Genomic DNA, 23,065 nt, shown 5'->3' on the forward strand with positions numbered 1-23,065 from the left:
TAGAAGTGGGCTGCTTGAGAAGAGAACGTTTGATGGTGCTCCATGCCACTTCACACACATTTGAAAGTGATTGCCGTAACTGAAAACTTTCTCATGTGAGGAGAAAAAGTCCACAACTCCAAATTAAAGCAATTTGAAAATATCTGACAAGTTTATCCAGTTAGTAAAATAGACTGGAAAGTCTGCAGTGATTTAAATTTTTCTTGTACTCTCTGGGTAATTTAACGAAACACAACAAACAAAACCAAAAAGCAATGAAAATCCTAACCAAATTATGTGTGCCCAAATTGTGAAACGACTGCAAATTCCTGAGGCTCTCAAAACATTTATTCAAAGTCCAGAAAGACTTGCATGATTACGAGACAGCTAGTTTAATGGATCTTTTATACCTTGCAGTCTCGGACAAATTACTATTAAAAACGAGATAGAATAAGTGAGTGCTCCTCGGTTTTTTAAGTTTTACTTTTAATTTTATAGTATTGGCATATTAGTATTAATACGTAAATCAGAAATAAAATGAAAATAAGAGCTCCAGACAACAGAGATTTGTGAGCTAAAGGATAACCCAGCTAATCTAATATACAGAGTTTAAAACATTTTCTCCTTGGAGAAGCAGCATGCAGAATTCTCTGATGGCTGGTGGTTTTAAAGAGAATTTCTAGTTTAGTATACAAGTAACGTAAAACAGAACAAAGAGAGATTAGATTAGATTACACAGTTTTCATGTGACTTTAGGGGCAAATATCACCAAGAGTTGAATTCTACTCACAGTAATGTCACATTGCTGGAGATCGTTGGCACAGACTTCAAGCCAGCATTTACACATTCCAACTCAGTTTCTTTGCAGTCACAGCGTTGTGGATACTGGTTTAGAACTAGGGGGCAAAAAAGAGTAAGATTTCACTAGGAAAAAAATCCTTTTCTTTAGTTATGAGTTTATCTCTAATAACTGACATTGTCCTCTTTTCGTGAATGTGTAACATTCACATCTTGCTGAATGAACTAATTCAGGCCCATAATAAAAGCAAGTCAGAGTTCTCTCAGTCGAATATAGACTAATGTGGTGTTCATCAGTTTCAGAGGCATTTAACAAGTGATTAGAATGAAACCATAGAAATGTTTAAATGGCATAAAAGCATATAGTGAAACAAGATTAAGTTCTCAACTCAAAACATTAGTACGATTGAGTAAGTCTTTAATGGCTATAATTGAGTCAATTCAATTTAATTGAGTGGCACAATGAGATTGCTCAATAAATGCTTGTTGATTAAAATTAAATTCAATTATTTTCCCCTTTCAAATTTCTCTTAGAGCTGTGAGAAGAATTACACATAGGTTCTGCCATAGCCACAATTGTGCCTTATTAAAATCAACCAACTCAGAGAATCTCTCATTTTGGTTCTTTGTTTTTTGTTACTGTGAAGTTAAAGTGAAAGGTGAAAGTCGTAGAGAAGCTATTAAGCTCAGAAAACCAAAGATCCACCTTTCGTCATTCAGCATTCATCTTCATCTATAAGCATTCAGAGGAAAGAAAAAGGCTTCAGAATTTACTCTGAAGAAACTTACAGAATTATTAAGATAATGGTATATAAAGAAGTGAGAAATCCATGGGGAAACCAGGCCAAGTTGGTCCATGGAACAATCACTTTGTCTGTGTTTGTGTGTGTGTGTGTGTGTGACAGAGAGAGAGAGAGAGAGAGAGAGAGAGAGAGGGAGAGAGAGGAGGGGAGGACATTTATGGAGTGTTTGATTTTGCCTCTGATCCTGTGGGTATTTGTTTTGACGGAGCTAAGAAAATGAGAGTTATTTTTAAAATTTTATATTTATTATTGTTTATTTAAACCTGATAATGAGTTCTTTCAATTGATCTACTTCTTTTAAATCACTTTTATCCAAACTTTATTTTTAAAATCAATTTCACTGAATTTTAGTAAATTCAACAAACTTTTTATTGAGTACCTGCTTAATTCAAAAGATGCATTCTAGTGTATAAAGTTTTGGAAAATATTGTATGTTGTTTATAGGTTTATGCTAATTAGCTCAGCTTCCTAAAGATAACTTCAGAATGTTTACTTTAATGTTTATTGACATTAAAAATAGTGGTTATGCTATTAGATTGAAAATCCATGGTTGGAAACTCTTATTTACTAATAAAAGAGTTCCATATGGTCTAAGCTGGGCCTGTTGCCTAAACCAGAAATGTGATCATGACTCTTGACCCTTCCTCATCTGCAAGCTGGTCATACCCCAAGCCCTGTGGATTGTTCTTCTGAAATGCTTCTTGCATCTCTCTCTACCTCTCTGTTCCCAATGGTATTTTCTAGGCTCAGATTCTTAGTATTAATTAGTCTGGAGCATTGCAAGAAACATAATAATCAGTATCTCTCTCACCATTCTTTTTCCTCAACCTTGACAAGGTTGACATTTGGATCATTCTCAGCCATATCCTTGGCTTCTACTCACTAGATGCCAGTGGCAACCCACCCCCTCCACTTGTGACAACCAAAAGTGTCTCCAGGTATTGCCAAATGTTCTCTGTGGCTAAAGTTGTTCCAGGTTGAGAGCCACTGTTCTAGTCCACTCTCTACAATTCTGATGGAAGAATCATTCTCACATACACGTCTCATTATGTGCTTCTTCCTCTTCATTAAAAGAAAATAAGCCCACAACTTCAGTGATTGCCCATTGTGTACAGCAGTGATCTCAACAAGGGGATGTGTACAAGAAGGTCCATTGTGGTTTAGGAAGAAAATATTAGACAGTTATATTTATTTTTAATCTTTTTAATTCTAATTTTTATAGATGATGTACTTGTGTATAATAAGGTATATAATAAGTGTTAATTATAAACTGGTATCATAAAGTACATACTATACTATTAGTATAGTATTTAATATATGTATTATAAACATACATTATACATACATACTAATGTGTGTACGTAATTATACATACACCTACATAATTATGTCTAGACACAATTCAATCCACAGGATAGAGGCCAAATGCCAAAGTGTGTGCCCCAAATCCTTTATGGGCTGGCCCCTACCTTTCTAGGATCAGCTCCTGCTCCTCTGCCTCAGGCACTCAGACCATCGTGAGAGGCATCATGAAGTACCCCTTGCACCTTCCTACCCCAGTGTTTTGCTGTTCTTGCTCCTTGCTCATCCTGTTACCTCTTACTCTTTCTTCCATCTAAGGACTTCCAAGTCCCTCTCAATGTCATCTTCTCTGGTTGTTCCCCATCCCTAGCTTTAGGTTCTCTTGTGCAAAGATCATTCCTCCAGTTTAGCACTAACATTGCATCATTCCTGCTTCTATAAGGATCTGTCTTTCCTGCAACAGTGTGAGGTGTTTGTTGGTTGGGGCCACATCTTAGTTATCATTGTACTCTCAGAGCCTAACGTAAGGGCTGGAAAGTAGTTGGTGCTTGATATCTTTATTGAAGAAAGTAATTAAAGGGAATAAGAATTTTGTTATTCATCACAATTATTCTATAACTATATATTCTTGCAATCATAGGTTAATACAAAAAATGAGCATGAAGGGAGCATGTTTTCTCCTTTATAGTTTTTTAGTTCCCTGGGCAGACAATACAGCAGTTGACTACTGAAATACATTGAACTGAAGTTGAAATCCTAAAGGGAAGTTATCACACTACCCATATAAATCCATGCACCACAAATCATGTTGCTCGCAAAGCTGATACTGAGTCTTTGAACCAATACCACTTACAGCACTCCTGTGTTAATGCCACATTATTAGCATTTCCATGGACTGTGCCAAATATAGTCGCCCATCCACTAGTGTCTCCTGTGAAATGGTGATGAATATGTGTCAGTTATTCTATAAATCAAATATCAAATTACAAAACAAAAGTATAAAAATTTGATAATGAAATCAATTAAAAATTTTTTAAGTAAAAGAATGATAACATTGATGGTAAGGGAGAAAAAGCTACACAAACATCTGGAGTTTTTCCCTTTTTTGCAATTACAAATATTTCAAATGTATATTTCATAAAATATATAATGGAAATAGCTAATTATTTTATATTCATATATCCATCTTGAAAAATATCACCTATTTCTAATGATGACATTTTAAATGTTTTGTCTTAAGTTTGAGGTCCTTAGAAGAAAATAAAGTCTAAATTTTATTTTGGCAAATGCATACTGCTACATATGTATATATAGATATATACTTGATAGATGTAACAAGTTCTCATAAAATTTATGTCACCTGGCTTTTTTAATAAAACAAAAACAAAGTTCCTTTTCATAAAGGCTGTCTAGTCCTATTGAGAGAAATAATATTTCTCAGTTTGTCAAAGGATATGATCTTTTTATTTCCCAAATTTCCTTCTCTTTTTTTGTGATAAAATTATTTTCTTTCAAAAAGGACCTGATTTTGCAGTATCATTACTTTAGCAGCTGCTATTAAAACAATAAGATACGCATTACAGTGTGTGATTGTGAAGTTCATACAAATAGAAAAGTAAATTTAAATAGTTGCCCACAGGTTTCTCTGATCCCTACAATCTTTAATTTATTTCTATTTCTCATTAATACCCTCAATAATTTTTTAAATGATTCTATTTGATGCCTTTACATGAATTATTTAATTTATGTTCAGACATCCTCTTGAGGTAGATAAACACGCGTGGTCTCTGTTTCCCATACAGTGAAGAGAAAATGTCAAGAATTTGAGCGACTTGCCATCAGCATCCAGAGAGCTGCTCCCCTCACTGAGCAGTGATTGAGTGCCTCCTACGTACCCTACCGTTCTAGGCTCTGGTGACTTCAAAACAAATAAGACACAAATAAAACTCTTCTCCAGGAGTTCATGTCTAGTGAGAGAAGTACAGTGAAAAGACAAGGCAGTTCTTAGTACAGTTGTACAGGTACAACCAGGGTGCCATGGCAACAGAGAGAAGGAGTGCTTGTCCTAGACTGGTGTACAGCTTCAGAGTGGGGAAGCGTGGCCAAGGAAGCCAGGCTTCTCAGGTGACCGGGGCACACCTGACCTGCACCCTAAAGGTTGAGTAGGAGTGATCCACAGGAGGTGAGGGCAGAAGGTTCCATCAGAGGGAAGCATGCACGAGTACCCAGGGGCAGGAGAGCAGAGTCTAGAGACAGATGCCCAGCATTCCTGGACTTTGCTGTCTCGCTTTGACTGTTAGTTGGGCAGTGCCAAGGAGTGGCAGTTCTGTGGTAGAAAACACACAGGATTCTTTCAGATTCAGGAGGTCTGGGTTCTAGTGTCTATTCTGTGACTAACTAGACATGTCAACCTCTCTAGGCATCAGTTTCTTCGAGAAAAAAAATACACAGGTTAGATTAGACAATATATACAGTCCTGATATGCAGACCTAAATTGGCCTGGCAGATCCTTCGTCATCTGGCCTCTGCTTACCTCTTCACCTCCTATATCCTTGTTCACTCTGCTCAAGCCATCCTGGCTTTTTTGTCCCACAAACACATTGTCTTGTTCCATTCAGCCTCAAGGCCTTGGCACATGGTGTTTGCTTTGCCTGGAACTCTGTTCCTCCAGAATATTTCATGGTTTCTTTCTTCTTTTCACTTGGTTCTCAGTTCAAATGGCATCAGCTCAGAGAGATTTTTCTCTGGTTATGTCCTTAAAATAGCCCTCCCTCCAAGTCACTTTCTATCCCATTATCCTGTTATATACACTTCATGACATTTATCACTCTCTAACATTATTTAGCTTATTTACATACAGGCTTATTGTCCTCCTTGTTCACATTGTCCATGTGAACGAACGCCTAATCTCCCTTGAGCCTGCTGTATCTGGATAATTCGGAGAGCGATGGCACATAGAGGGCACTCAACATGGGTCTTTTCAATGGATTAACTCTCTGGGCAGGCCCATTCACACTTCATGGATATTCTTGCAGCTGAACCAAACTACCACGCCATAAAGAGGTAGTCACAGGAAGCTATTTAAAATTAAAATATAAGTATCTAAGTAGATTTTAAAATATAATTTCAATTTTTATCAAATATGACATCTTATAATACTATATTTCTGATTTAAGCAGCCTCTATACATGAAAATTCAGGTAATTACCAGAAATAAATTGGGGAGTAATTATTTGTGTTACAGAAAGATTCCCTATAGAATACCAAATATTTTCTTCCATTACAATTATTATTCCATCATTACAGTTCATTACAATTATTATTCGATCCACCCACAGTTTGGGGGAGTTCACACGCATGTGGAGCTGAGCGGGAGGTCTTACCACAGTTCTCCTCGTCAGCACCGTTCCCGCAGTCATTCACACCATCACAGTGAAAAGCTCGTGGTAAGCACTTGGTAAGATTCCCACAAGGAAAATATCCTTTTTGGCACAAAGGAGTGATTGTACTGCCATCAGTGAGTACATAATCTATGTAAAAGAGGGGATAAAAATCTTATGTAACAGAAAGAAAGGGTTCATATGGCCAAAGTCTTTTTATGTTATCTCATTTAATTTTCACAAGAACCCTATGAGTTGAGTTTGTCGGGTGATATTGCAAAATTTTTATGAACAATATTCTTCATTATAACATTTTAATCAATCGCAGTCATACCTAACACCAGCTATCCCAAGAGTGGAATCAAGGCTCATTTTGAATTCACTGCAGGAAGGCAATAGGAAACAAAACCAAAGCAGTTATTCTGCTTTTGTGTGAAATCAAAAACTTGTTCACTCCTGGAAACAGAAAGGTAAAACTATGAGCTGACAGGATCTCGTGGATGGATTTATTTACTTATTAATCCTTTACAAGAGGATTTGAGGTGACTTACAATACAAGTATATCGTATACGAAAAGGACAGTTTAAAAGCGAGAAAGAAATTCAGAACCACATTCGAATTAGGAAAGACATTACTACATAATAATATCTCACACTCGCTGAGCTTACTGTGTGCTTTGCACAGTGGTTTGTCTCAGTTGATTAATAGATTAATTGCTAGAGCAGCCTCTGGCGTGGGTGATATCATCCACCATGTTTCAGGGAGTTAAATGCAGTCATCCATCTGGAAAGTCACAGAGCTGGATTTGGGTCATCCCCCTGACTCCAGAGGCCCATCTTAACCAACGTGCTATGAGGATATAGCTGAATCAGAAACCTGCCTTTCAAGGAGCCTAAGTCCTCTATGAGGACAAATTAAAAATAGTCTTTTTGTGCAGGGAACATAAAAGGAGATGAATGAGAGTTGAGCAACTGCTGGGCAGAAAGGAAATATAGTGAACATTTACTGTATCTCTGGATAGGATGACCAAAAAAATTCCAGAGACATTTTTTCATTTTTGAAAGGGTGCTTTCTGGAAAACTAAGAGATGTGCTCTTTGTAAATAGTCTAGTAAAATTGTGGAAGTCGTATGTTTTTTAAAAGGGAGTGCGAGATGAAACTTCACAGAAATTGATTAGGAGAGTATAGACTCAGACATGGCTACAGTTCATTCTGATGAATTGAAGAGAGCAAGGGATGTTGTCAGTGTTCCTAACCATGCCACTGAAGGTTGGCGTCATGGCTAGGAATTTCCTTGGGTTGGTGGTATGATGCTTTTTGATAGAGCAGAAGGTTAGAGAATACATCTTCATGGAGCATCACCTACTTTGTGCTGGGGGTTTCCTAGTTAGTTTATTTAATCTTAATAGCAATTTTGTGTTGTTATTATTATTTCTATGTAGAGATTAGGAAACGAAGACTAAGAACATGAAAGCACTTCTACTCTGGTTCCTGAGAAAATGCCCTTGCGAGGTCTGGGCCCTCCAAGCAAATGCTGCCTCATGGCGAGATGTCCTCCCACCAGACTGGTCCAGGCTCTCCTAAGGTAGGTGAAGTCTGCTGGAGTCATTGTTTAACAAGTAATTCCACTTGTTTTAGGGCAGGAGTTTGAGTTTAGGCACTAAAGCTATGTCAGAGTTACAAGTGCTTGTCAAACTTTTAGTGATATTAGAAAGAATGTAGATTATTTGAGTTTTAGTCCTTTAGTCATCATGGCCCTCAAGATCCAGCAAACACATGAAAGAGTAGGCTCAGGCCCTTTCTTGGGGACAGCCGGATGGAACAGTGCACCCTCTCCCTTGAAGCTTCTGCGGCTGCATCTGCTGGGCCTTCTGAATGGGGAGGGTGGCCCTCGAATGCTCTTGTACCCACTGGATCTTTGTTCTTACAAAAGCAAAGCATATTTTCTCTGCTATTGCTGTAGTGGTAAATGAACTATTCACTGTTAGCAATGAGGCATAAGACCAGTCAGGTCTGACTATTTTAGGAAAACTCCTTCTGCTGCGCGGCTCTGAGGGTTGGCTTGTTAAGTCTATTCATACAGGGAGAGGCATGCTGAGTCACAGATTTTTAAATCTCTTAACCTATTTCTTTTAAAGATTTTTATAGAGGGCAGATTTACAAAAACTATTAATTCTCCCATGTTTTGAACATGAATGAGGGAGAGTCAATATATCCTAGTGTGGCAGCTTTGAAATTTTTTGTTAGTAACTCGCAGTCAGACATAGATTTTGTATCACAATTCAGCATACGAAAACTCACATACACACACTGAAAACAACATTTCTTGAAATATTGCTTACCTTTCACTATGTGGGATGAACTCTGATCATTGCCAGTCTATCTTATTCACTTGAAAAAGGATCACAAGCCACTAGGTTGATCTCATGATCCACCAATGGGATGTGACCCACTATTTAAAAATATTCATTAGTGATGAAGTCCTTTGGTGACCATCAGACCTGGATTAGAATTTTCTCTGCCACTTCTAGCTGCGTGACTTTGAGCAAACTACTCAACGTCTTTAAATTTGTTTTCTCATTTAAAATAGAGTTAATGATAATATCCCCCTTATGGACATGTTTCAGGAACTCGACCAGCTGAGGCTTGTGAAGCTCTGGGGAGCGCCTGGCCCATGGTACTCTCTCAGTCAATGTCGGCATACGGGCAATTTGAACACAAGGGAAGAAAATGGGACTTTAAGAAGGAAACCCTGTAGAATGGAAGCTTGCAGTGCCTTAGCACAGCATGATTTTTTATGTGACCTCTATGAAAGAAATAATAGGGACTATAATAAAGCTTCTCCTACTTCTTTGTCTTATTCTATTTTAAAAGCCTTATGACATATGCATAGTTTCTATTTTAAGCAGCCTCAAATCTCCTTTGAAAGCTAATAGGAGGGCTGTAAATGATAAACAAGCAATGAAAATGTTCTTCTAACCTCTTAATAATAATGTTTTCTTAATGATCTAGAAAGGATGCTTAAATATTTGGTTAAAGAGAATTTTGAACTAGAAAGCGGAGGCTGTGTAAGACATTTTGAAGGTGGTATATTGTGTTCCCCTATGAGGTTCAATATGAAGATGACCTGGAGTTCTTTGAGGGCTGGACCCACTGAGTGCCCTGCTCATGGATGAAGACTCCCTTAGAGAGGGACGAGCAATCAACCGTCAGAGACAAGAGGAATTCAGATTATTTCCTTTTCCTTGGAAAAAAATTTTTCATCTAGCAAGTGTGGGTGAAGGAAGGGGAGGGGAAAGACTGATCATGGACAAACAGAACTTACCAATTGCGTTTCTCATAATTCCCTATTTTTCAGCTGTGAATGGCATCTTCCTAAAACAGCCTGAGGTATAAATGTTATATAGAAGGAAAATAAAAGTGAAATCCCTACGCCTTGCCCCCTGTATCCTAAATCCCTATTGTCTAACTTAGTGCCTGGTACTTACTTGGTGCTCAATAATTTTTTCAGTGAATGAATGAATTAATGGATTATTTAGGAATGAAAGAGGAATTGAAAGAACACCTTTAAAAATTTAAACTTCCCAAAGTTGCAAGGTTATGTTTTTATTCTGATGACAAAATATTGTTTAGTCTTCTATGTACTCCATTTATCATTCTGTTCTGCCATTATGCTACTAAAAATACAATTAAAAATCCCTGTTGTATTTGGCATGTACTAAAAAAACAATCAATAGCCGTCTGTGGAAAGCATATTCTGCGTCTATTCTTCCTGCCATCTGTAGAAGTGGACAGAGTGGGGATTATAAAAATGGAGGATGCCTACATAAAAGCCGTGTCGATAGCTTCTGCAGCAATTTCTATGGGACCCCCGCCAGACACACAGCTGAGGGGAGGTTTCAACATGTGAAAGAAAATTGCTCAGTAATAGCCCTTCTTCTCCTCTCTTCTGGTCAATATTCTGGACATGTCTGTGCAAGGGATTTTAAAAAGACTCCTTGATAGCCTTTTGAAGCCAACTGGCCTGCTGCCCAAGGACATGTTGTACTGCCCACCAACACGTCCCTTGTGTGGTTGGGAAACAGCAGGTGAAGACAACCTTTTAGGACCTCAGTCTAAGAATCGATGGAGATGTGCAAGTTCCCCTTTGTTTTGCTGATTCTCTGCCAATTCTAGACCTGCCTGAAGTGGAAGAAAGGTTTATCCTTCAGCCTGGTGTTCTGACTGAGACTTTCTCCACACTAAGCCAAAGATGACGACGCCACTGTCCCAGGGGGAGCACAGAGGATCGTGGTCCATGAGGCCATTTCCCAGAGTGCACCACTCCTAGTGGAGTTCAATACAATTCAGATGCAGATGAAGCTTCTGCTATTTACTCTAAAGAGCCAACTACTGCAGCACTGGAAGAAAGATTCATTTAACATCCAGAGAATGGTAACTGAGTGCCTACTATGTGCTATGTCAACAAGGCAGACAATGTCCATTCCCACCTGGAACTCAGGTGCTAGGATCTCTGACAGGAGTAGCAAAACCACTTAGGATACCAACAACATGAAGCAAAGGGGAATCCAGCTCATTTCCTGAGTCTAACTACCAGAAGCCCCTTTACTTTTGGGAAGAGTCTGAGCTTCACTAAAAGCCCACCTTTGTGCGGTAGACGATTTATGGTTTGTTTGAAGGAAACTGGTAATGTCTTCCTAAAAAAGCTTTCACTTTAAGGTGAGTAGAAAGATATCAGCCTAGTTGTTGCTGTTTTTTAAACCTAGAAATCCTATTCTATTATGCTACGGTTTGGTCCTCCCGGCCCTGACAGTACTGTGTGGCCATATCAGTCAGTATGTACAGGATTCAGATCCAGTTTCACGCAGACATCTACCCCACACCCTTCCTGTTTCAAAGATTCCTGCCTTCATTGGATTTCTCTAAGCCCCTATTTTCTGTTATGTTCTTCTGGGACAAACCAACCACCTCAGACTGGTGAATGTTCCTCAGGATCGTACTCACATGTTCCCTGCAGAAACTGTCACCCCATCTCCCTCTTTGGATTATTGTTCAACGTTTGAACAGACAGATTTAGGGAAATGATGCCTAACTATGTGGAACAGAGTATAGGCTCAATACATGTTGATTTAAACTAGAAAAAAAGAGAATTCCAAGTTGCCGACATCATCCTCTCCAGGGATGGATTTCAGCCCCTTGTCCCCCTTGGCTGCATGCTTTTATGTGGGTCACAAACTGAGTGTCAGAGTCCTTGCTTGGTTCTAAGGTACATAAAGGCACAAGGAAGATTTCCCTTCCAAAAATATCTCTTCTACTGACCAATAAACTGCTTAAATGTCACCTTTAGGAATGCATTGCTTTAGGTTAAAATCTTCTCTTTTAATATTTAAATGTTCTGCATGAGTTTGAGAGATTACATTCTTCCTAAAACCTGCTTGAACACAATGAACTCAGGATGAACACTGTAGCAGGTGAAGGGAACAAGAACACGAGAAGGGTGATTGTGAAGGAGGCAGGGTGAAGCCTGATGGAAACTTGGCATGGGGACTGTGGAGAGGAGAGATGGTTATACCTTTTCCTTTCATCTCTCTCTTCTAATTCCTCTCTGATGTGTTGACTGCTCTGTCTCAAGGGACTTTCTCTGGCTATTCTTCTTCTTGGTAGTAATTCTCCCAAATTCTAATCCCATGGATTTACATAGTTACCTGCATCTGAGACTGTTTGCCTACGACTGCATAGGATGTATCTCGCACAAGCCTGAGGCACCTTTCACATGGACTACCAGTGCTGAGCTGTATAGAAGCCACACAGTCCTAGGCTGAGGCTCTGCATGCTTCTTTCATGATGCACAAAGGATGAAGGTCTTCCTTCCTGCCCATGGGAAAGCCTTCCATCTGTGTGTTATATTCCATTTAATCTCACCTTCTTAGACTATCTCTCTATTAATTATCTATTTTCTTGCCTATATTTTCAAAATCCCTGTCTCTCCACTATTTGTATTAACATTAATCTTACTCAATCAGCAACCATCTTCAAAACCAACCAACCAGCCAACCAATCAAGCAAGCAAGCAAGCAACCAACCAACCAGCGAACTAACCAACCCAAATCCTATTATATCAACACTGGAACTGAGACACATTTCTCCCTTCAAAATTAGATCTCTCAGAAAAATCATACTAGTCAATGACTTCCCTTTCTCACCCCGCCATTCTTTGGGCAATCTTCAGCATTCAGTCTTGGCCTTGCTGCTCTGCTGAAATTCTTCCCAATGGAATCACTGATATCTACTTTGTTAGAAAACATCATGGATATTTTACAGTTTCATTTTACTTAGGTCTCTGCAGCATTGGACACGGCCAACCACAGTCACTAGGTTGAAACCTTTTCTTCCTTGGCTTTGCGATGTCTCACAGTCAGGGTTTACTTCCTCCTTCTCCCTATTCTCTAAAGGTCCAGCCCTCCCCCCTTACCTCCTTGATGCATTGGCTCCTTTATTTTTTGGCAACACCCTGAATGTTACTGATATGCGTTAAGTCAGAGATTTCTTAGACCAAGCAAATCGGTTAAAGAATTTAGAGGGACCTGCAAAGAGTTACTAATATTTTAGTTTGTCAAACGAGAACATTAAAAAATCCTAAATTACCATGTATTATAATAATAATATATTAGAAAAATAATACCTTATTGTTAAAAATTAGAGAGAATATATTCACAGAAGAAAAGACAATCCTTTGACAGAGATACATTTAGCTTTATGGAAAACTAATTTATTTATGCTCATGGGCTGGTGAACTTTCAGTCCTGACAGCAGTGGCCGGGAACACAGTGTTTGGAACTGTGTGTGAGAAAATTGAATCTGGCAATGGTACCAGAATTCTTTAGGGAGGTTAGCCCTCTGTTCTATAACTCACAAATATTTTCTCCCAGTTTGTCACTGGTCTTTAACTTTGCTTATGACAAGGGTCCCATAAGTGCAACTATCAGATCCTAACTTTAAAATAAAGTATTCAAAGTAAAAACAGAAGGTAACTTATTTGATTAAATTAAGAGTATCTATAAAAATCCATAGCGTATAATTTACTTCATGGTGAATTTTTGAAGGCTTTCCCTTTGAGACCGGGAACAGGGTAGTGATGCCTACTGTTGCTACGTCTATTCAATATTTTACTGGAGGACTTAGCAAATGTAGTCAGGCAAGGCAAATAAATCAATGGTATCAATGTTAGAAGAGAAGAAATAAAACTGTCATTGTTCATGAATGATGTGGCTGTGAACCTAAAAAATTCAAACTAATAAATTACTAGTATTAGTGAGTTCAGCAAGGTTTCTGTGAACTCAATTCAATTTCTACATATCAGCAATAAACAATTAGAAAATGAAATGTTTAAAAAAATGCCTTTTACTATAGTATCAACAGTATCATATATTTAGGAATAAGTCTAACAGAAATCTGCAAAACATTTATGCAAAGTATTTAAAATCGACAGACATTAAAGACCTAAATAAATTGAGACTTAATATTTTAAAGATGTTAATTCTTCCCCCAAATTGATCTAGAGGTCCAAAGCAATTACAATGAAAATTCAGGCATGTGCATGCATGTGTGTGTAGAAATGGATAAGTTGTTTCTAAAAGGCATGTGGTAATAATGCAAAAGGACACGAAGAGCCAGATCTGTCTGGAAGAAGGAGAACAAGATGAGAGAACTTCTTATCTGCATATCAAGACATTATAATGGTAAAATAATTCAGGCAGTATGACATTGGTGCAAAGATTGAAAAATAGAACAATGGAACAGAATGGAAAGTTCAGGAAAAGACAGGCACACATATGAACATTTGATTTATGACCAAGTGTACTGTAGACCAGTGGTGGAGGGTAGTCAGTCCTAGGTGAATCATAGATCCAAACATGGAAGATGAAACAATAGAGTTTCTGGAAGATAATATATGAGAAAATCTTTATGACTTTGGGGTAGAGATTTTAAGGAGAATACAAAAGCAAACAAAAGAAGCTCGAAAGCATTAATCATAAAGCAAAAGATAGCTAACTTAGACTATATTAAAATCAAGAGCTTCTGTTAAAGAAAAAGAGAAAAAGTCACCATTAAGGAAGCGTAAAGGCAAGCTGCAGAGTAGATGTTTGCAGAAAGTCTGTGTGTATGTATATCTCCTACAAATTAATAAGGAAGAGATGAACAGTAAATAGAAAAATGAGCAAGAGACTTGAATAGACACTAAACAAAAGAGGATACCCAAATGGCCAAAAAAACCTGAAAAGATATTAAATCTAATTAGCAATCAGGAAAATGCAAATTAAAATTGCAGTGAGCTGTTACTACAGATTACCAATATGATTACAATTAAAAAATAACCAGTCCTACACTGTTTGCTGAGGATGTGGAGCTACGCCGACTCTCATACCCTGGTGGAAGTGTTCACTGGAACCACTGTTTGGAAAACAGTTTGTCATTATCCACCAAACTGGAGCCTTTGAAAACTTTATCCGTCAGCAGGTTTGCTTCTGGGTGCACGCCTGTAGAAATACAGGCGCATGCGCACCCAGAGACTCAGGGTAGGATGTTCACAGGAGCGTTATTCATAACAGCCCAAACTGGAAACATTCCAAATATCTTTGAAAACTCAGTGGATGAAAATTGTGGCATATTCATCAAAGGCACACTATATGGTATTGAGAATGAACAAACTAAATCATTCAAAGTTCTTTCAGATCAAGCAGAGCCAGTGGACAATTCTCCTTCACTTTTTATAATAACTGTGTATTCAGTCAGGAAAACAGTCCTGGCAGCCCTAGCTTTTGTGGTCAAAAGATATTGAGACTTTAGCTTGTGCTGTTTGCTGTATCTGGAAGGCAATTTTTCTTTTTTCACTTCATCATTCTTTGGTTTTCATCTCAAAAGCCATTTCTATGAAAACTTTCCTGACCCCTCCCCCTCCAAGACCACTCCAGAGTATGAACTTTCTCTTTTTTCTTCCCAAAGCATTTGCACATACCTCTATTCTAGTATTTATGGCATTAATATAATCATAGATATTCTTCTTTTTCCCATAGTTTGCTGTGCCCCACCTATGGAATGGAACTTATTTTATTAATTTCAATTCTCCCAATGACTAGAAAAGTTCTTAGTTTTTAGCACATACCATATGCCTCAAAATTGTTATTTAAATTTAATTAACATTTTCAGGGGTAGCAATGCTGTTTCCATAACTGGGCTACATATACCTAAATCCCTGTATGAGGAAGTAGGGGACACATGGGTACTTCAGTGATAATCCATGTCAGAAGCATGGGGCCAACTTGGGCATACGCGTGTTGGATGTGCCATCAGTGTGGGATAGGTGCATACAGAAGCTCTATGCTCATTTCCTTGGCTCGTTTATCTTATATCAATACTTCAGTTCTTTTATGTTGGCATTTTTGCTCGAAGCTCTCCACGATGAAAGTGGAGAGCTGGTTCTGCTCGTCTTAGTTACCAGGTGGACTCTACGTAGGTCGGGGTCAGGTGGCCCGCGTGGCTTGTTATGCTATATATTCTCCATAAGGTATACTATACGTAGTTCTATACTGTATGTTCCATGTCTGGAATCAGGGTACAGTGCAGGCTCTTTCTTCATGCTTTATTCTTTGCAAAACTCCTGCAATTCATACACACAATGGACAAAAATAACAGCATTTGGAAAACCCTGCATTCTTAGGGAAGTCAACTTGTTTTTCCGAGTAGATCATTTTAGCTTTAGTTATTACAATAAGAGTGCATTTTTAAGTGGGAAACAGGGAACAACTATAAATGAATAGCTTCTGAATGAGGGAACAGAGTTTTTCAATAACACTCAACATGGATTATTATCCTTTTCCTGCCTATGAGTAAGTTTACATAAAGACTCTCTTATCTCACCCTTAGACAGAATTTGAGAGAGAGGGGGAGGAGAAGAGAGGAGATGAGAAGAAGACAAGAGGGGAGGTGGGGGGGATGCTCCTGAGTTAGCACTCCTGTCCTGATACAGGCAAATGACTAGTCCACTGGCGGGACCATAATCGAACCAAAAAGTGGATAACAAACATGAAGTGACACATGAGAAAAAAGATCTTGCTCCAAATCAAAAGAGTCTTCCCTAGCCACTTGTGTCACAGGTTTACTAATTGCTTCTTTTATCTTAAGGATGGAGTAGTAATTAACATCAAGACTACTTTATAACTAAACTTACATATTAATTATACTTTTTGGAATTATACTATCTATTAAGAGTTTATATATTGATCATTAGACAATGTAGGTTCAGCTATTCCCTTGTGAAGTACTTAATTTGTCCCCATGACGCCCAAATTTTTAAAAAGACCTTTTCAAGTTGAATTAATATGTTAAGTAATCCAGATGAAGCCAATTAGGAGTCCTGGTATGCACAAAGAGTATACAAGGAATTAGCAACTCTTATAGAAAAAAGCCTACTTATATTTCGATGTCCAGAGGTGTGATCCATGGGACAGGTTTCTCAGATCACCTGGGCTGCTTCTATAATGTGCAGAGTCCCACATCCCACCCTAGACCTATTGAATCTGTGAAGGTTGGAGTCCTAGAATGTATGTCTTTAACATCATCACAAGTGTCCTTGGAAAGTCAATAATTATACTAATATTGTGGCTGAGGCTGAGAGGTTATTTGGTATGCTAAAGGCCAAAGGTTGGTAAGCACCAGGGCTGTGACTTGAACGCAGGCCTGCTCACCCTAGGTCTAGCATCCTTGCCACTCTGCTGCCTGTCCTATCTTACTCTGTTCCGTCTGCGTAGCACTTTACTTCATGACTCCAAACCTCTGGTGCGTCTGCCCTCCTGTGTCCAATCTCCGATAAAGCAAACCCATCTTTTCTGAGCTTCTGGGTCAAGAATCCACTGTCAGCAAGTCCTGAATATGCTCCCCACAACACACTCTTTTCCATAGAAACAGAAAAGATCGATATTATGTTTTCTCATTATCACATTTAGCTCATAGAAGAGAAAATTCTCCACAGAACATCAATAGAGAAAACGCCACTGTTGTGAGAGGAGTTAAACCCACTTGGCAACAGGGAGCTGAGATTGGATGAGTAATTAGAGCTGAGTTTCATGCCTGTTTGAGAAAGGGGCTGAATGCAGCAGAGGCGGGCACCTACGTGAAGCCATGTGCTGGGACTGAACCTCTGACAATGAATGGGAGATGAAATTGCTCTGCCTGACCACCCAAGGTTGTGATTTGAATATTGCCCCTTACCCTTGGCCTGCAGGGAAAGCAGCAGTGGGACCTTTGCAAATTGGGCATGAGAGCTGCAACTGGATCACCCACAAGGGAAAATCCCTGAGATACTAACATAAACTGTGGCTCAGATCTGAACACGCCATGGGCTATGTGGAGGCAATTTTGAAACCACTCATAAGGAGTTGTGTGCAGGAGAAAAACCCCTCCGCCTTCATGAAAATGTCCCGGCCTCCAAAAAAGGGAGAATTCCTACGTGGGGAATTAGAGGATAGAGCTCTAAAAAGCAGTTTAAAATCCGTATGATTAAAATTCTCAGAGAAATCATGGAAGGAATAATATCATGAAGTAAGAATGGAAATTTAGAAAAGCAGCTCAGATAGGTTTAAATACAGTTGGAATTATTGAAATGAAAAATATAATCACTTAAGTTTTTTTTAAAAAACTTAATAGATTGAATAAAAAATAAACTGAAATCTGAGAAAGGGAGAGTTAGTTAAAATGATCTGTGCCTCATCCAACACTTATTCTGTTACACAGAACTTCTCTGGGCAGAGAAAATAGTTATATACCACTGGGAAGAATAAAAGTGGCATGAGACAGTTGGTAATCTGAATCGGTGACAGCTAATCAGATATATAACACCTTCACAGAAACCCTTTGGAGAGATGTGTTTCAGAACGTATAATTTGTTTTATTTTAGAAAGCTAATGCAATGCATATGCTATGCTGTAAATTACATGACATTCTCTTCTAGATCTGTGGCAAAATCTCATAATCAAACATGGTAATATTTACAGCACAGTGTAGGAAATTTTGCAATAAGTTTATAAACAAAGCCTCTGAATAGCCTCTGGTCAATTGTGACCAGATTTCGTAGGCAAAAGAATTCAAACTTTCAGTTTTCAGAGCCTGCTGGACTTTAGAATGGCAAATAAATCACCATGGACCTAAAAAATGAGAGCAAGCCAGTGTTGAAGTTATAACTAGTTATAATACTCATTTGGTTCTGTTTGGGCATGTGTTCTAGCAACCTGAGCAACAGAAATCGTGACTGCTGAGCAGGTCAGGAGACCTTGGGACTAGACACAAATGACAGAAAGGAAATAAGGTCCCCCAAGGGGAGACAAGAAAGATGCATGAAGACCATGGAGAGGAAGCTAGGCAAAGGCAGGTGATGATAAGAGGCGAAGAATACCTGAGGAAGGAGGAAATTGAGGGGTCGACGTGTTCCAAGGTGGAAATGAAAAGGCAGAAGCTAATAATCAGGATGGAGCAGATATGGGAATTAGAGAGCGTGGGCTGTGGAAAGGACGAAGACTGAGCTGGAGGAGAGAAGAGCTCAGGGAACAGGAGAGTTGAAAAACAGAGACGAGAAGACAAGAGAGGAAAGATGTCAGAGATGAGGAAACCTGGAAGACAGAGACGACAGTGAGAAGGTGCGATGTAGAAAGAGTGGGAAGGGAGGCCAGGAGGGCATTTAAGACAGATGTGCGCAAAGGTGAGGAGAAGATGGGGAAAGTGTGGCAGGAAGCTAAACTAAGAAGAGAGCAACAGCGGGGGTGGGGCAGAGGAGAGGCATAAACAGAAGCCCAGGTAAGGGCAGAAATCAGTGGAACAGTGGAAAGGAGGAGAGGCATCGGAAAGAGGTCCACAGTGTTAGTCAGGCATGTAGAGCGTATTTTAAAGGCTTTTCACCTAGTAATAAAGTTACCTCTTCAATTTCAATTCCTTTCTAATCTTAAAACTTTCTATTTATCACATGAGCATTAAATCAATCATTTTATTTTGATCTTGGGGCACTTTTCTGAGGTATTTAACAATGTTGAAATTATTTCAAACCATTTTTTCTACGCATACTCAACTGGTAGTATAGAGGTGAGAAACTGATGCATGTGAGTGAAGCACAGATGAGAGGTATATTTTTCATTTTCAGATAATTCCACCAATATTTCTCATGTAAAACAGTGCATTCATTTTGCCTGGTGAATATTAAATTATATTTTTACCAAACAAGTAAACCAAGGTGTTTTGGGTTCTCAAATCTATATATACTCCTAAAAACGCTGTGCTTTTATCATTGTATAACTATGTACACAAAAACTATTCTTAGTTAATTGAATTTTATTCAGGCCACAATTTTCTAGGATAAAAATGTACCATTTTTCAATGTCAATTTATTTGAAAGCAGCATCCCAATTTTGTCTCTAAAATTCAGGTGACGGACAATTTTGTCACTTCAAGTGAGAGTCCTTAAGACTCTTTTAAAACATTAACAACAAGATGAACACATGAATCAACACCTGTTGAGAGGTATATTTAGTTGGTGCCGTTAAGATAACACATCTCAGATGGTCTTCTGGTTTCTGCTATTTCCCCTCCCTCACAGCGGGTTCCACGCAGCCCTCAAACAGGTGAGTGTCTTTTTCATTAGAGGTGCTGCCTTCGCCTCGCAGTGTGACTGGCTTACGACATAATTTTTTCACAGCTATCAGCAGCATGGATGCAATTGTGCGAAATTAAAATTTAGTTGAAAACCCTTTTTCTCCAATCACAGTGACCAAGTCAAACTGAAATTGCTTAGAAAAAGCATCATCCAAGCTGAGCTTTGAACTTGTCCATTAGGGGGCAGTCAAATACTGCTCACGTCAAATGCTGTTCAGCCTTGCTTTTGACAACTGCATTTTTCCAAGGTTAGCAAATGATTTGAATAAGTAGCAGTTGGTAGTTACCAAGTAGCATTCTTGATACTTCATGCTTTTAATTTCCCATATAAGCCCATGTTTTTGGTTTTTAATATTGTCCCTAATTAGTCCATAAAAAACTTTTTTTTTTTGGAGGAGTTTGAGGCTAACAAGGATACCCAGTGACTAGATTGATAAAACACATGTGGAAAGTGATAATAAGATTTGTTATCTTTACGTATCAATTAATGTCAGTAGTTTAAAATATTCGATATTACTCCTTCTTTAGGCACTCCAGGGTGATCATGGCCAGAAGAGAAAAGACAATCATGTAACTTCTGACTTTTCCTTTTCTTTAGATCTGGCCTAAGAATCTATCACAAATGCTTATTTAAATTTAAAAAGCAATCTTTACTCTCACATCATTCTAAATGCCTTTACTTTGTTATAACAAACTGCTTTAACTGTCTATAATTTTATTGTGAAAAAGAAAAAAGTTTTGCTAATTATATAGCAAATTATTATTATTTTTATATATAGAAGATATCAAAGCATTGACATGTCTAACTTAAAAATAAGTAATTTTATATATAAAGGCTTAAATTAGCAATTGAAAGTAACATAAAATCAGAAAATAAAAATTTCCAGGGAATTATAATTAGTCAATAAATATTTATCAGATTGGTACTAGGGATCTGAAATATGGCATTCACTTAGAAACAAAAAACAAACAAAAATCATTTGTTTAAAATTTCTTTCCTTCTTTTTTTAGTTTAAAGAACACCATCACATTGTGATAAATCTTAAAATATTATTTTAGTAAGAGATGTTTTTCATCTCATGAAGATTTTGTTTTTCTAAGCAGAATCAATTAGGTGCATTACCACAAGTAAAAGCAGTAATATAGTAAAATTGATTAACTGTAGTTACATTCCTGTACATTAAAGAATTGTTTAAGGGCACAGATAACCTCTATGAAGTATATTGAATTCAAAGAGCCCACTTTTTAACTGCTTATTCTTAAAAATCATGAAAAATTGAGTATTACAAATGTGCCAAGACATGAACTTCTGAAGACCTTAAATCATAGAAATAGACTGCTTTCTACAACTGTATTTCATGCAAAATGAGACCATATACTGCTGCTCCTTAGATAACGCTTAAGTTTTCATGGAAGAGAGATTAAAATACAAAACAAAAATCGTGCAAAGTGTATTAAAATAACATTGTAAATTAATTTGAAACACAAAGTTTTAGTATTTCAAATTCAAACTAAATTTTAAATATTTTAAAATCTTTTATTTGTTAGAAGTTCTTAAATCGTTTCTCATAAATACTGCATTTTAATTCAGGATTAAAACTATTCAGTTGAATTTATTTAATAGAATTGAATATTTTAAAAACCTAAAACAAATTTATCAGAAAATAAAAACAATTTCAAATTCTAACTTTTATTCTCGGAGGTTTACCAAGTCTTTAAGAAAGACTATGAACTTAAATAGCTACATTTTTTAATAATAACAATAAACTCAAAATGCCTTGGGTATGATGACTAGATTATTTATTTACAAGTATACAAGCTCATATCAAAACAAGTGTCTATTTTTCTTTAAAACCAGGTGAAGATTAAATTTTATTTTTTTCCTTAGCTTTACAATAAAAATGCCACTAACTTGAAAATTAGCAGTTTGGCTGAAATAAAAATGTTTAAAAATTAAAAGCAGAAAAGAATTATCTAAATAGGTATACTTTTGTAAATTTTAAATGATTTTGTTTTAGAGAGGTTTGCTCTTAAGGAGAGATACTGATTTTTAGACTTTTCTGTAGCTTTGTAGTTCCCTGTTTAACTATGTTAACAACGAAACATAGAAACTCACAATTACATAAATGTTGTGAACATATTTCAACAGGTTGAAATTTCATATGGCAAAATTTTAACTTATTAATTTGTCATACTTTTTTTACAAATACTAAAAAACATTTTCTCCATGATAACTGATATGTTCAACATTGTTTTGTAAAGATATTTTATCTACAATTTTAATAACGTATCAAGGAAGTTTCCATGAAAAATGTGTTACTTCTAGAAATTGCTCGGATGGGACTACAAGCAATTAGTGATAATGGCAACGACAATGCAAACTGAATGACTGTTTATCAAACACTGCAATAAGTCTATTATAAATATGATAAAACTAAATAGAAATATTATATTCTTTTGGAATTGCACTCACTTAAGTGAGAAAGCAGCAGCCTTACCTTTGACATCTATCAGAAAAGCGAAATGAAGTAGAAGAAACATTGCCATCAATCCGCGGCTGAAGAGAGGTTTAATACCAGGAAAATAACAATAGGCTTACAGCAATTGAGTTATTAGTCGTATCCTCCTTACACCTCGGGAGGAGTTCTCATATAGTAACTCTGGTGCCTCCCATGCATCTGAGCATGCTCACAGCTAGAACCTCACTGGCATGAGGGGAGACGGTCTTTTGTCACCAGGCAGCCTATTCTTTTTCTTCTTTCTTAATTGTTTCATTTTATTTTTAATCTACAGTTGTATTCTTGGTCATCAATTCATTATGGTATGTGCAGAGAGACGTAAACAAGACTGGTATTATTAGATAAGAAACTCTTTTTTAATCATTTTTCAAATTTTTTCCCCTCACAGCAAGTAGTGCAAATTGTTCTTATTTAAGTCCAAATATGTGCAGAAGTTCCTAAATATGAAGGGATATATATTTACACTGAATAGGTGATGAAATTCTCTACAAGCATATTGTTACGCAATAAGCAAATGACAGAAAGGTACTTGCTGGCAAATACATGAAAAATATCTACCATCTACTTCTATTCAAATGCACTTAAATAT

At 37.4% G+C, this 23,065-nt stretch overlaps 1 protein-coding gene across 1 annotated transcript in view; it reads right to left on the reverse strand.

The window, feature by feature from the left end:
- Window positions 1–22,536, reverse strand: part of RXFP2 (relaxin family peptide receptor 2) — a 57,950-nt gene extending 35,414 nt beyond the window's left edge. Inside the window, exons 1-4 of the mRNA XM_046663756.1 lie at window positions 22,456–22,536; window positions 6,266–6,412; window positions 3,736–3,813; window positions 770–875 (exon numbers count right to left, since the gene is read on the reverse strand). Coding sequence (XP_046519712.1) covers window positions 770–875; window positions 3,736–3,813; window positions 6,266–6,412; window positions 22,456–22,504 — 380 coding nt within the window. The 5' untranslated portion in view covers window positions 22,505–22,536. The remainder of the gene's footprint in view (window positions 1–769; window positions 876–3,735; window positions 3,814–6,265; window positions 6,413–22,455) is intronic.
- Between the last annotated feature and the right edge of the window lie 529 nt (window positions 22,537–23,065).

The sequence above is a fragment of the Equus quagga genome, chromosome 6, assembly GCF_021613505.1.
Source record: "Equus quagga isolate Etosha38 chromosome 6, UCLA_HA_Equagga_1.0, whole genome shotgun sequence".
Taxonomy (NCBI): Eukaryota; Metazoa; Chordata; class Mammalia; order Perissodactyla; family Equidae; genus Equus; species Equus quagga.